General features: G+C 40.3%; 1 protein-coding gene across 1 annotated transcript; it reads right to left on the minus strand.

The window, feature by feature from the left end:
• Window positions 1-222: 222 nt before the first annotated feature.
• acss2l (acyl-CoA synthetase short chain family member 2 like) lies at window positions 223-14,346 on the minus strand. The gene is made up of 18 exons (XM_085140151.1): window positions 13,527-14,346; window positions 13,179-13,374; window positions 11,584-11,675; window positions 11,346-11,449; window positions 9,247-9,319; window positions 8,545-8,620; window positions 7,546-7,630; window positions 7,113-7,250; window positions 6,428-6,598; window positions 6,204-6,337; window positions 4,610-4,742; window positions 3,987-4,043; window positions 3,629-3,709; window positions 3,142-3,250; window positions 2,921-2,989; window positions 2,587-2,763; window positions 814-888; window positions 223-731 (listed from the first exon to the last, which is right to left on the minus strand). Exons 1-18 carry the CDS (start codon window positions 13,648-13,650, stop codon window positions 604-606), a joined length of 2,022 nt encoding a protein of 673 aa, XP_084996277.1. The 5' UTR covers window positions 13,651-14,346; the 3' UTR covers window positions 223-603.
• Window positions 14,347-14,696: the final 350 nt, after the last annotated feature.

Genomic DNA, 14,696 nt, shown 5'->3' on the forward strand with positions numbered 1-14,696 from the left:
GGTCTCCCATAATCGCTGCTCCCCGCCGTACAGATCACATCATCAAAGCTGTGTGTGTGTGCACTCCTTGCATCATTAGACGACAAAAGGTAGAAAACCTCCGCATGGCAGTTAAAAGGATGTTGTAGTAACCCACAGTGCAGCCGATGCAGAGGATGATTCCTGCCACTTGAGGGCGTCAATCAGCTGCTGTGCTCAAAGGCAAAGAACAAAAACAACAGCTGGATTAAACACTTTATTCATAGAAATGTACCACAGGTTGGAAATATACATCAGTCGAAAACAAGGCGTAAATAAGGATTAAGGTAATCCTTCAACATCTTCACAGGAACTAGTACGTGTGACATTTTGGCCCAAACACAACCGCATTCATACATCTGTTTAAAAAGCACATCTGGGATTCAATTTGACATTTTCAATTATGTTTTGTTTTCTCTCATACATAAAAAAAATCAGAACATTTTAATGTCTGCTGTATTTTTGAGCTGTGCTTTGTGATCCCATTCCCATCATTCACACCCAAAAAGCAGCAGTTTGTGATTGTCTTCATCTGTACAATAGCATAGTTTGAAGCCAGAGAGTTTGTTTTCTTCTTCTTCTCCTTCAGGCTGCAGCTTCATATCTCTGGCTAAACAGCACCTCCACCACCTTGGGGTCAGCCAGGGTGGAGAGGTCCCCGAGGTCCTTGTCGTTGCGAGCAATCTGTCTGAGGATTCGCCTCATGATCTTTCCTGAAGTGGATGAGGACACGATGTTACACAGGAGGCAAGTAGAGGAAGATGATGCCGATTTATAAAGGTGTTGGACTGTTACCTGAGCGAGTTTTTGGGAGCGCTGGAGCATTCTGAATGAAGTCTGGTGTAGCGATTGGTCCAATTTTTTCTCTCACTGAAAAGAGAATGTGAAAATAGAAAAAAAAATCAATCAAAAAAAGAAACAAAAGGCTGTTTTTATTTTGGAGCATTTCCTTAGCTTTTTTCTCAATTGCATGCCAGTGGGGCGATCGTGGCTCAAGAGTTAGTAGTTTGTCTTGTAATCGGAAGGTTGCCTATTCGAGCCCCGGCTCCGACAGTCTCGGTCGTTGTGTCCTTGGGCGAGACACTTCACCCGTTGCCTACTGGTGGTGGTCAGAGGGCCCGGTGGCGCCAGTGTCCAGCAGCCTCGCCTCTGTCAGTGCGCCCCAGGGCAGCTGTGGCTACAATGTAACTTGCCATCACCAGTGGCTGGATGACTGAATGTAGTGTAAAGTGCTTTGGGGTCCATAGGACTAAGTAAAGCACTATAAAAATACAGGCCATTTACCATATAATAAAATAACTTACCCTGTAACATAAACAGTTGGCTGTAAATGAACTGCATATGAACTTTCATATTTGGCTATTTCAAAGCCAAATAATGAAAGTATTAAAGTATGATGTTCTGTTGGTGCAGAAACAGGAAGCATAAAAAAGTTGGGGAAACTTATTTGAAAACCCATGTATTATACCCCCAAAGGGTATTTTTTTTAATTTTTCGGTTTGTCTTAACTGTTGTTAATTTTTCAAGAACATATGGAACATGCTTGAAAAATATGATATTTTACAGCATGTAGTCGACTTCGATGTCCTGAGTGATTTAGATACTATAATAAAGACACTTTAACCTTTTGACAAAAGTGTATCCCTTACTGTTGGTCTTTCTTGATAAAGAAGTAAAAATAATAAGAAGAATTAGACCAGACAATTTTTTTTTCCACAACTGGGCAAGTTTTCTTAAGCTGTATTAATTTTCAGTCCTGTAAAAAACTGAGTACATCCTTACTGCTTCCATAGCAATTAAGTGGGTAAGTAGCATTTAATTACCATCTGATTGACCACCTCAATAAAAGCAAATTCACCCCAAGGCTAGCAAAAAAACCAAAGAGCTGCATGTCAGAGAGTCCAGGCCTCGATTAATATGTCAAATGTTGAATGTTCTGACTGTACAGTTAGAAAAAGACTGAATATACCTTTGGTTAAGAGGAATAGCAGGAGAAAGCCTCTTCTATCAAAAAGAACATGGAAGAACAGCTTATGTTAGGAAAGTTGCATCTTAACAAATGTTCTTTGGACAAATGAAACCAAAGTGGAGATGTTTGTCCCCACATTGGGCAAAAAAACACAGCACAAACACCTCACACGAACTGTCAAGTGGAGATGATCTGGGCTGGTTTTGCAGTCACAGGCTGAAAAAGAGAAGAATCAAGGTGCAAAGATCGGGTCAAAGTCCAGACTTAAACCTGATTGAAAGGCTGTGGCGGGACCATAAGAGGGCAACAAACCTATCCAAACCTTAATGAACTGACACAATGCTGTAAAGAAGAGTGGGCCAGGGTTCTTCCCAAAGGTACGAGAGATTGATAAAGTCTTACAAAAAACAACTATGTCAAGTTACTGCACAGTTACTGCTTAGTTTTTCACAGGACTAAATCCAGCAGAAGTTGTATTTGTATTTAATTTAACATTTTATTTTAGATCAAATGCAAAACAAGAGACCACTGATACACAAAGACACAAAGACGCATGAATTTTAATGGACTTTCCCTTTAACCCTAATCAAAGGTCTCACCCAGTCTCTTGAGCTCATCCACCAGCGTGTGACTGAACTCCCGGTTGTCTTTGAGGGTGACAAAGCAGTAGAGGGACTCTCCCTTCACCTTGTGAGGTCGACTCACCACCGCAGCCTCCGCCACAGCCGCGTGCTCCGTCAGAGCCGCCTCAACCTCCGCTGTGCTCATCAGGTGGCCTGAGGGGGGGGAGAAAGATATGCAAGGCCATTGCAGAGATGAATAGCACAATTTCCTGGAGAGGCTAATAAATGAAAATGTGCTGAGAATATTTAAAGTTATTTATGTCAGATTAGATAACAGCCTTAAAATAAGTTCTGAGGGACAACACCGTACCTGACACATTCAGCATGTCGTCTATTCTCCCTGTGATCCAGTAATAGCCGTCCTTATCTCGCCTGCAGCCTGACAGAGGACAAAACAAAACTTTATATGGGGTCTCGTGGTTCACTTTGGTGCTTTAGTGAGAAATTGTTCATGTTGAGAACTAAAACTCTATCCTGAGTAATATTCAGTCTGGGAGTGATAGCCAGCTAGGGCTGATTCTTGGATCTCACCATCTCCAGTCACATAAAAGCCTGGGAATTTCTTGAAGTAGGTGTTTTCGAAGCGCTCATGGTTCTTGAACACAGTGCGCATTATTCCAGGCCACGGCCTCCTAAATACCTGAAAGAGAGGTGTTACTGCCATTGCTATTTTGAAATTTTATTTGCATCCATACACTGACGAGTTCAACAAAAAAAAAATACACTACTTCTAATTTTTTATATAATTATTTAAACTATTTCTAAATAAAATAAACGTCACATCCAGGAAAAATACTTCCAGAAAGCATAAGAAGGTGAAGAATGTAAATGAAAATTTAAAAAATCTAAAAGTATTTGATTACATTTAGATAATAAACATGCCGCTGGTTCATTGGCCAACATTAACAGGGAAACATCGTTTTCGTCTTCCTCTCCTTTTTACCACACATGTATTCGTTGTTGCTCGATACGATCACTGTGACAGAGAGAAATGAGGCTGTGTTGAATTGAAACTTACCAGATAACCCTCAGCTTCACCTTCCAGCTCCTCTCCGTGCTCGTTGAGAATGGTCGGCTCCACCCCAAAGAAAGGGAAAGTCTGAAATATGAGTTTTGGATTTAATGTGAGATAACTGTTTTGTTTCATTTAATAACTCCCCTGCAGCTGCAGCGTTTCTTCCAGATCATTATCTGGATCATAATAAGGAGAACCAGGCTGCATTTCCTGCCCTGCTTTTGTTAAATCATGCTCGCCATTTTCATGCGCACAGGGAAAAACCCTTGCATACCAGCACCACTTGAACTAATGACAGTCCTCACATGCAGGTATGTTTTAGATTTAGAAATGTCAGCGTGGAAGAACTGTTATCACTTACAGCAGAGCCTGGTTTCAGCGGTGTAGCAGCAGGTAGAGGAGTCAAGACATGACCTCCCTAAGGAGAAAACAAACATAAAACATCACAGCAACAAAGAGGTAATAAAGCAAAACATTTGATATGCCTTGTAAGAATATAATCAATCAGTGGTGTATCTATGGGTGGGCTGGGATGCCTGTTTTTTTTTTTAAATGTCATTGATTATCAAAAGGACTACTTGGGAGTTTGCCTTGTACTCGGAAGGTTGCCGGTTCGAGCCCTGGCTCGGACAGTCTCGGTCGTTGTGTCCTTGGGCAAGACACTTCACCTACTGCCTACTGGTGTTGGCCAGAAGGGCCGATGGCGCGATATGGCAGCCTCGCTTCTGTCAGTCTGCCCCAGGGCAGCTGTGGCTACAACTGTAGCTTGCCTCCACCAGTGTGTGAATGTGTGTGTGAATGGGTGGATGACTGGGTGTGTAAAGTGCTTTGGGGTCCCTAGGGGGGACTAGTAAAAAGCGCTATACAAATACAGGCCATTTACCATCATACAGAAGTTGTTTCAGACCCTGCAGTTCTTCTGAAGCGATACGCCTGAGTACGACTTCCTAATAACACCTCTGTAGTCAGTTTCTTGTTTCTTACCGTTTCTGTTTGCCAGAAGGTATCAACGATGGGACATCTGCTTTGACCAACCACTTCATAGTACCACTGCCACGCCTCTGGATTGATGGGTTCACCCACAGTACCCAGAATTCTCAGGCTGGAGAGGTCATACCTGACAAATCAAAAGATTTCCCTTAGATTACATCATTGCGTGGTATTTATCATGCTCTTTGTAGCTCAAAGTCTAAACTTTCTTACTGACAACAAAGAAGGAAACTATCTCACCTTCAAACTACAACTTCAGTGCTCTATGTTGTTTTAGCCTTACCACAATGTTGATACTGTGCTCTCTTTAAATAGTGAATTAAAATCTGACTTTGGTGAGACTTTGCAATTTTAAGCTTTCATAGCTGATAGTTTTAATTTTTCATAATTGTCTATAATGACTCATTTTTGCATGTATTGTTGAGAATGTTTGTCTAAGTAAGATTTTTTTAAATTCTCTTGACAAATAGACTATTATTTGATTACGCTAAATATTTTCTATCTACAGTTCTACCAAAACTTTAGTGATTAGTGATTTGGAATATTTCTTTTTGTCGCTACTGTGCCAACACTGTGCTCCGATTAATTATTAATTTTGAAAAATATTCTTATTAGTGCTGAGAGCTAGATGAGAGGATTGACCCTCCCGTTTATACTCAAATATGCAGCTCCAGTAACTAGAAGGTTAGCTTAGCTTCACACCAAGACTGAAAGCAACTCCTAAGCTATGCTAACTGGCTGCAAAGCTAGCATAGACATTAATCCTTATTAATGTAAACATAGTATATTATTAAATATGTTAACTCTCATGAACTAAACAAAATGAATTAAGCCTTTATTTTATCACTACTTAGTAAATATTAAAAATGTGCTCATACTAATGCTTGGCTAATAGAGTAGTAGTTAAGGCATTAGCTTAGCAAGCAAAAGGTCGCTAGTGGGATTCCACTTGTGGGCATCAGGAATAAAATTGCCAAATTAAATGTGGTGGTACCTATTGTGGGAACTCTTTGTGACAAGGCAGCAGCTGAAAGTATCACACAGTTAATATTAATAATGCTAAATTATGATAAATTAATAATCTGAAAGAGGTCTTTTGTTGTCAGTGCTTACAATAAGTACTTGGCTAAGATGTTAAACTTAGCTTTAACTTAGTACAAATATGACAGTCTATCAGTAGTCAGATTAAAGCCCTTAAAGGTTTTGTCATAATACTCAAGTTAGATTTGCTAAGTTAAAATATTTGGTTAAAATAAACCATTTGTTTGTTGTTTGTCTCTTTGTTCAGAGAAAATAAAAATCTATTTAAACACTCAGTGTCTTCTGATTTTATCCTGTAGTTTATAAGAAGAGGTTTCAATTATTCCCATATTGGGTCATATTGGCTCTAAATCTGAAAACACAGTAACCAAATTGTTATATAAGAAGTGAGCAAGTTGATGGAGGTCTTTCCAAATCAAGAGAGGCACCACATCAACTGCACCACTTCCCCAGTAAAACTGTGGCGTGAAAGCCAAAATATCTTGGAGCTAACGCTGTTTGTAATTATTTATTTAACTGAGCTGCAGCAGATGATGTGTCCACATACTTCTGTAGTGGCTCACGCCCATACTTCATCAGCAGGCGGATGGCTGTAGGAGCTGTATAAAACTTGGTCACTCTGTACTTCTCAATTACTTCCCAGAACCGGCCAACATGGGGGTGAACAGGGATACCTTCAAACTGCAAAAACATGCAGATGCATGCACACGGAGGTTTGGTTTTCCATTTTTTGTTTAATGTGACATATGACACCTTGCTGATTTCACTCACTAGGACGCTCGTAGCACCGTTTGCAAGTGGACCGTAGGTGATGTAGGAGTGTCCGGTGATCCAGCCAATGTCGGCTGTACACCAGTACACATCATCGCGGTGATGATCGAAAACGTACTTGAAGGTCATCGACGTGTAGAGCAGATATCCAGCAACAGTGTGGAGAACACCCTGTTTCAAGTAAGCAAAAAATAGGTCAACAAGGAGACAGAAGACAGCAAAAATAAGGGATCTGTTAATGCTGGCAGAAGAGACGTGTATGGAGGTGTGTTTCTATGCATATTAGTCAAGTTCTGTTTACACGCTCTCATAGTGGGAAGTGCCCATAAGGTAAACCATAGCATTTTAAAGTTAAAGTTTATGTCTTGAGTGAAAGAAACATGTCTGTGTAAAAGAAAAATCCATAAATTCTGTGTTTTCTATAACAACACACGCACACACACAAATAGAATACACAAATACAACAGTGGAGCTTGCAGATAACTTTCAAGGATTACATTTGTGCCTCTCAGCAACAGAAAACCATTAATTCTCACTATTTCATGGCAGATTATGTAAACGCTGGCCCGGTTAAAGTCATTACAGGCTTATCATAGTAATAAATAGATGCTGCGATTTGTGTAAATGATAAGATTTCCCTCATGCCTCTGGAAAAAACTCGCCTGCATGTGAACGTCTGCCTCACCTTGGGTTTGCCGGTGGAGCCGCTGGTGTAGAGGATAAAGAGCGGGTCCTCTGCATCCAGCCACTCGGGCTCACACTCCTCAGAGGAGTCCCTCATGGCCTCGTCCCACCAAACATCACACTGTGAGTCCCAGGGGGTCTGAATGCACCACAACAGGAGGGAACAAATCAGACTCATAAACCGGATCATTACAGCTGCTTGCCAAGCACACCAGCAGGAGTGCAACATGCCAATTTCAACTCTAATTTAGAATGCCTTGAGGAGCTAAAGGCTAAATATTTGGAAAAATATGACAGAACCATTTTTTTGGTTCTGAAATATATTTTTCCCCCTGTAGTTATTCAAATAAAGACATAAATATGTATATAGAATTGTTTTACAATGTGACAAATATGTGTTTGTCACTGTGTGTTCATTTTTCGAGCTGACGAACCTGTAGTTTGTTGCATGCACCTCCACTTTTTGTCTTCAGTGCATGGTGCTTGATGACGAGGCATTTGGTGACACTAGCTGACCCTCTAAAAGAGAAAAAAAAAGAAAAGCAGTGAAAGGTAGTAAAAGCATAAAGTCTTTGCCTAATGGATACTGAGTGCATGCATGCTGCTCTGCTTTCCAAGGATTTGCAAATACTGGATTGGGGTCACATCTTGGTTCTTGTAGGTTGAGCGCCTGAAGTCCCATGAGATGAAATATTTTGTCATGTGTCCACAAGTTATTTATCAACAAAAAAGTTTCTTTTTGGAAGTGATTACTGATGTTTGCTCCTTGTAGACTTAACACAGTTCTTTCCTATATTAGGTCACTGTGAACAGCACAAATCTTGTATACTTTGTGCACAAGATTAAAAAGCATACATTATATAATTTCAGGGGATCCATAGATGGGGGACCCACATACACATAAATGAACATATATACGTTCCTGAGCTTTATGTTTTTTTTCTCATGTTTCTCAACTCTGTATTAGTATCACCATAACAGTAACTTAAGTAATTAAAGTAAATACTGTGATTTGATGGTAATTATAGCAGGGGTTAGGGTTGGCATGAAAATTTGACATAAAATGAGTTTTTTCCCATATGGCTTAAAAGTTACCTCTAACCACATCTGTACCCCAGATACTCCCATAATCCTTCCCAGCATGCTTTGCTTCTCAGCTAACATTCCTCGTAGTCGTGTTGCTATAGCAGATGAGCAGCTTGGGCTTCCCTGACAAAGGTGCTCCATGTTGCCCGGCAACCTCGTTAATGTAAAAGCCTTGCTGTCTGATTCTGTAACATCTCTGATATCAGCTGACTGCTCTGTGTGCGTGCGTCTGTGTGTGTGCAGTGACTCATAATCCAGGGGCTGACTTCCATTACCAGCTGCAGCCAGTGTAAATAAGGGTGGTTACTGAAATCTGGGAAAGTGTGGGCTTTGTAAGCAGGAGCTACCTTTCCCGGCACTTCTCCAGAGCCTCGGTTGCAATCTGCTTCAGGTTGATCAGTTTCTCTCCTCTGTAAACACCATCTGATAGGAGACAGAGGGAGGAACAGGTAGAGGCAGAGAGCTGTGATGAAGAAGTAAAATTAAACAGCAGGGAGTCATCTTTGCAGCTTCTGGCAAAACAAAACATCTCATTGTGGTGCTGCCATTTGGCACACATGTTTTAAACAGACACATTAGGAGCTACTGAATGAGTGAGGACCACAAAAGAACAATGTACACATCAAGCACAGTTAATCAGTGTTTAGAATAGAGATTGGTGGTTTTTGTTTTTGATCGTTTTTAATTTTGTGCTGACTCCTACTTTTATAACCAAAAACAAAGCTATGTTTGTTCCTTTGTATATCTTCATATAACCAGATAGTGAAACTCTTAACATCAAGAGCTTCTTTTGCAGGAATATCTTGGATTAACTTAGGCGGCATTAACCTAACATGTTCTGTTTGACACATCAGAGCTCACAGAGAAAACTCAAACAGAAAGGCCCTGCAAAGGCGTAAACTTAAGATTGTCTTGCAGGGTGGTAACAGTGCTTACTAGTCAGCTACATCATAATCTGATGTGTGCAAATGGATAAAATGTACAGTTTATCCTTCTGCCACACCTTGGGAACACAGGGACAGGACAAACACGGCTGCCTGAAGACCTACCTGCTGTCACCAGTACACTACTCTGGGCATCCACAATCCTTTCACACAGAGACTCACAGGAGAAACCTGCAAACTGAACATGCAAAGAGAAAAACAGAGGACGTTAGATAACAGAAACAATCATTTCAGGAGCATTTTCACGATTTCTTAAAGAAAGTACTTTTGAATTCTTGTTTTTTTTCTCTAGTAAGAATAGGGACCAGGTGAAAGAGCAACTGGAGAGGAGGAGGTGAAGAAGCCAGGAGTAGATGCAGTAAAGCTGGATGAGTTTATATATCTGGGCTGCTTTGAATCGGATCATCCGAAGCACGATGGAGATGAAGAAAAGAGTACAGGCAGGATGGAGACAGGATGAGTTGTTACAAAGTAAAAGAAGATGGCGGCATTGACAAAAACACATGAGGGATAGAGGATATATTGGATAAAAAGGATGCTGAACATGAAGCTGCCAGGCATTAAGAAAAGAGAAAGATCAAAGAAGAGGGCCATGGGTGTAGTGAGAGAAAACATGGAGGCAGATGATCCACTTTGGCAACCCCTAAATGGAGACCAAACGAAGACGAATTCCTGGTTTTACCTCCAAATAAAGTTGTTTTGATAATCTTAATGAAGAACTGGCTAAATAACTACATTTTAAGGCACTTGAAGCAGGTGTAAATAAGGTTTTTACACAAAATCATCCAACCAACATAGAGCAACATTTAATGTATATTTGGAGCTGCGTTTGCAGCAATTCATTCACACTGACTGTAGCATCGTGTTTCAGCTGTACCAGATCTTGAAGGAAATAACTGGCTCTTGATCTGCCAAATTCTCCACTTTGATGCCTATCAGCTACTCAATAACTGTGTATGTTGCCTGTTTGGGACTGACTAGGTAGCAAAGGATGGGTGCTGAGAGAGTTTTTTTGCAACTTGTTTCAATATAGCAGCTTTAAATGCTTTTTATTTAGTGTGTGTAAGTTATTTTAACTAACATGAGAAATAGATCATAATTATTAGGAAACATCATTTACAAATTTAAAACTGAGTCAGAACCCTTGAGCCAGAGTAGCAGATGTTGCTGAGTACTGAGCCAACATATTCCTTTTTTTTTTAAAGACTGGAAGTTGTAAGAAGTGTGGAGCCTTCTAAAATCCTAAACTAAGCTGTTATGTCTCTGATATTACACCGTGATGGAGTATGCTGCTCCTTCTCATCATCATTTACAGATTGTTGAATTTTACATAACAAAGCAGACAGACATTAACTGCTCTTTTCTATGATTGTCATTCACTGCATAGAATCCAGACAGGAGGTCTGGACAAGGTTAATGGTTCACAGAGCACAAAGTTTCAGTGTTGATGAAGCATTATGAATCAGGTCACTAAGGATTCTGGACTCAGCAAAATGTCACTGCATGATTGGCATTGGCTCTCCTGCAAGTTTCCATGGACCAATCCTTTTTGCTCATTTATGATTAATATTAGCAGTCACGGGATAATCTAAAAGGCTGGCGCTGTCCCAAAGATTGTTATGTTGCCATGCCAAGTGTTGTTCCTGTCGAAAGTAAATTAAACAGATCAAAACTGAGAGTTGGACGATGTACAACAATGACTAAGCAAAGACAAGGTCACTTATATCTAACTCTGCCAGCCTTTGCGAGTTATAAAAAGCGCCCACTTTGGAGTCACATTCTAGAGTTATTTTAAGCAGAGCTACTAACCCTTGCATGGAAGAGCAAGGTTAAATATCTAAAAGAGTGTTGGCTTGCTTGCAGAATTGCAGTGACTCTAGTGCCTTCTCAAACTGGAAACAGCCAGCAACTGTCTGACCTATATACTAAGTGCAGGTGCTGCTGGTGCTGTGTTCATGTAGAAGACAGCTGATAAACTACTGGAGCAGGGCAGTCTGCACTAACAGAAGCAACAGCTCGGGTTCAGACAATGTTTTCTTGTGGAAATCAGAGCAGCAAGAACCAGCAGCCTACTTCCTGACAGTCTGCAAAAATGCACCATGCAGATGGCACATATGATGTTAGAGAATGCTGGACAGGGGAAAAAAAGACTTTTCAGTTTTGTAAAATCGTTGCATATGGTGCATAGTCATAATAGTACTTACCACAATAGAGTGAACAGCACCTATCCTGGCACAGGCCAGCATTGTGTACACAAGCTCTGGGATCATTGGTAGGTAGATAGACACTCTGTCTCCCTTTTTCACACCTTAATAAAAATATATATACATATAAAACAAGTTACTACCACTCTGTATCTGTGAAACTAAGTTTGTCAGCAAAATCTGTAAAGCTATACTTCTGTATTATAATTATGGACTAATCATAAGCTCAGGTTCTCACCCATTTGCTTCAGCACGTTAGCACAGCGGCAGACATGGCTCAGCAGCTGGCTGTAGGTGATGGCCATTTGATGATCAGGTGAGTTTCCCTCCCTGATAAGACAGCACACAAGAGAGAAACTTTCAAATGTATAAATGTATTACAAAACCTGTCTGTGATTCTACAGAGGTCTCTTCGTCTGTTTTGGTAAAAAATTGTACACAAAAGTACTTTCCCACTTTCCCCAACAGTGTTGTCCGGTGAGTTCTTTGAGTTCACAGTAGAGATAACCTGTTCCTGTTTTTGCTAAGTCTATATTAGGCTTGGATGTTTGTCAGGATAGTTATTTGGAAAACAATTTGGCACACTTGAAGGGGCAGCAGAAAGCATGGTACCAAGCCAAATGGGAATGATGAAATAAATGACTGCACAGATGAAATTCTGCAACTGATAAATGATTTCAAGATGTGATAGCAAATGTTGTAACTCAGCTCTATGTGAAATAGCCTGCATATATTTTGTTATAGCCTTTATTTTTTGGAAAATGTACAGCAGATCAAACCAAATTCAGAAATGGCGTTCCACAGGGGTCGATCATGAGACCTCTTTAACTACAACATTTATATGACTCCACTTGCCAAAATATGAGATAATCAAAATTTCCCATATTTAATCTATACTGATCTATACAAATACTATAGAAGCAGATTACGTTTATATTCATATGTGTTTATTTTTGATTTGTCACTTCTTTCACGGCCCCTGATTTTTGTTGAAATGGGACTCTTTGCAGCATTTTTGCTGTTCTATTTTTTAAATGTTTTTTTTTTTTTGCATTCTTCTACCACTTTAGACAGTTGTTCAAATTATACTTGGACAAAGCGTGAGCTAAAGTCCCATGAGTGATCGACTGTTGCTCAAAACAAATCATGTGGAAATTGATAACTTGTCACCACAGCTGATAGTTATAGTTTCCTTACAGAGTGTACTAAAATAGTCACGGCAAACACGTAAGCAGGTATATCAAACAAGTGCTTTGTTTTAGTCTAAATAGCATTAATGCTCTCCTACAGGTGATTTCCAGGATGCCAAGTTCCACTGAACCCTTACATTGCTGAGCATGCAGAACAACCTTCCTGCATGCTAAGCTTAAACAGCTGACAGAGCAAATAATAACTGTCATAATATAATAGTAAAACATCATAAAGTAGAGGCTTTATTGTAATATGACAAGGGCGTGGGGTCATCAGCAGGTTCAAATCATTTAAATGACTTAAAATTTAAAGCTAGAATAAGTTTTGTCTATCAAGTGAAGTTAGTTGCTCTAGTTAGACTTTTTGTTGTTGATTAATCAAATAGAAATAGATTTTTGCATTATAAAAACAATAAGAAATTGTTGGACAAATAGTGTATAAAATCTGTAAATTTTTATCTTCTGCTTCTGACAGGAAGAAGAAGCACTGCTGTAGTGATGTGCGCTGCCTGTGGTTTGTTTTGGTGTTCTGGGGGCAGCACAGGGGACACAGCAGTTGTTTTTGACTGGAATACTTAGCATAACTCCAGGCAGCGTTTCCCATCATAGCTGTTATTTCCTCTGGGGGCATGCTGGTGCTTACCAGTAATAGGCAACCTTTTCACCAAGGCTCCCCTCCCTCACATGTCTGTCCAAGACATTATAGCACATGTTGGTTTTGGCTCCCTCCATGCATTTCACATAAATGCTCCCTTTCGTCACATCGAAGTTGTATTGCAGCATCGGTGCTGTTGCAGGCTTCTTCCAGAAGAACTCATCAGCAACCTCTTTCCAGAAAGCTAAAACAGAGGATACTTTTTATCAGTGTTATGGGATGCAGATAAGGCAGATTAGCACAAAGAGATACTGTATGCAGACAGGCTCAAAGAGATATGAATGGCAAGGAAGCACTGCAAGCGCTGCACTAAAAATACAGACAAGTTTGACCTACCTTCTGGATTCTCCAGAGACTTTTGGTACAATGCCAGATATGAGTTAAAGTCAGGCACATGAGCATCCTTCTGCAGGTCATTAAGAGGGTAGTACATTTTGTCCTGAGACTCAGGAACAACCATTTTGGAAGTACAGATGTTGACAGGCCTATAGCATTGGAGAGTGAGTCAGAAAATGGTATAATCTGAGTCCCTGCTGGTCTGTCTGAATCCTCCTGGGTGAGGTAACAACACTACAAGGCCTGTACTGAACCAACACAATTCAGCATGCAGAAAGACCCACCCCTAATCCCTGATCTGCAGGCTTTGGCTCAGTCTGCTTAGAGTCAGGGCAGCCAATCAGCTCATGGAGTGCAGCACTCCCACTTTTTCATTGGATGAGCCATCCCTGGCCTGCTGATCACATTATGTTTCTAAGCAAGTGGGTGGTGGAAGAGGACAAGGAGGCGGTCTACCCCCAGCAGGATAAATTCTGGGGATTCAGGCAAACATTTGTTTGAAGGGAGGAGGCTGATGGGTGCTGTTGGTGAAAAGAAGAAAATAATAATAATAGAGACGTATGCAACAATTATTCACTTTCAGAGTAAACAAACAAACCCTGCCTAATCCCCAATGCATGTCTGCTGTGAGAGACAGCTCCTGAATCCTTTTAACACTAGCATTTAATAAAACTTAGTCTTTTAAAACATAAATTTCTTATGGGAAAGCTCACTGTAAAACCCCTGCTTCCACCCTGCTTTGCTTTAATTCTCTGACATGGCAAACATAGCACACTTAAAAAATATCCTTAGAGAAAAGAAAACAATATTCCAATGACAAAACACATGTGAAAAACTTAAAAGAACCAAAAACAAATAAATAAATAATAAAAATATTTTATACTCGGTAGAAAATAAGTCATAACAATTTAACCTGAGACAAATTATTATTCGCAATTATATAATGTCCGCTTCTACTTTCAGCTGCTCCCTTTAGGGGTCGCCACAGCGGTTTATCTTCCTCTCACCCTATCCCGCCTATGTCACGTCAACATTCTCCCAGTCCTGCTTCACTGCATCCACGAATCGCTCTGCTGATGCAGTGATTTTCAGTCTTGTTAATCCTGGTCACTCCCAACGAGCATCCTCAACTCTGACACCTCCAGCTCTAACTCCTGTCTTTTTGTTACA

Source organism: Neolamprologus multifasciatus, chromosome 18 (genome assembly GCF_963576455.1).
Source record: "Neolamprologus multifasciatus chromosome 18, fNeoMul1.2, whole genome shotgun sequence".
In the NCBI taxonomy this organism is placed as follows: domain Eukaryota; kingdom Metazoa; phylum Chordata; class Actinopteri; order Cichliformes; family Cichlidae; genus Neolamprologus; species Neolamprologus multifasciatus.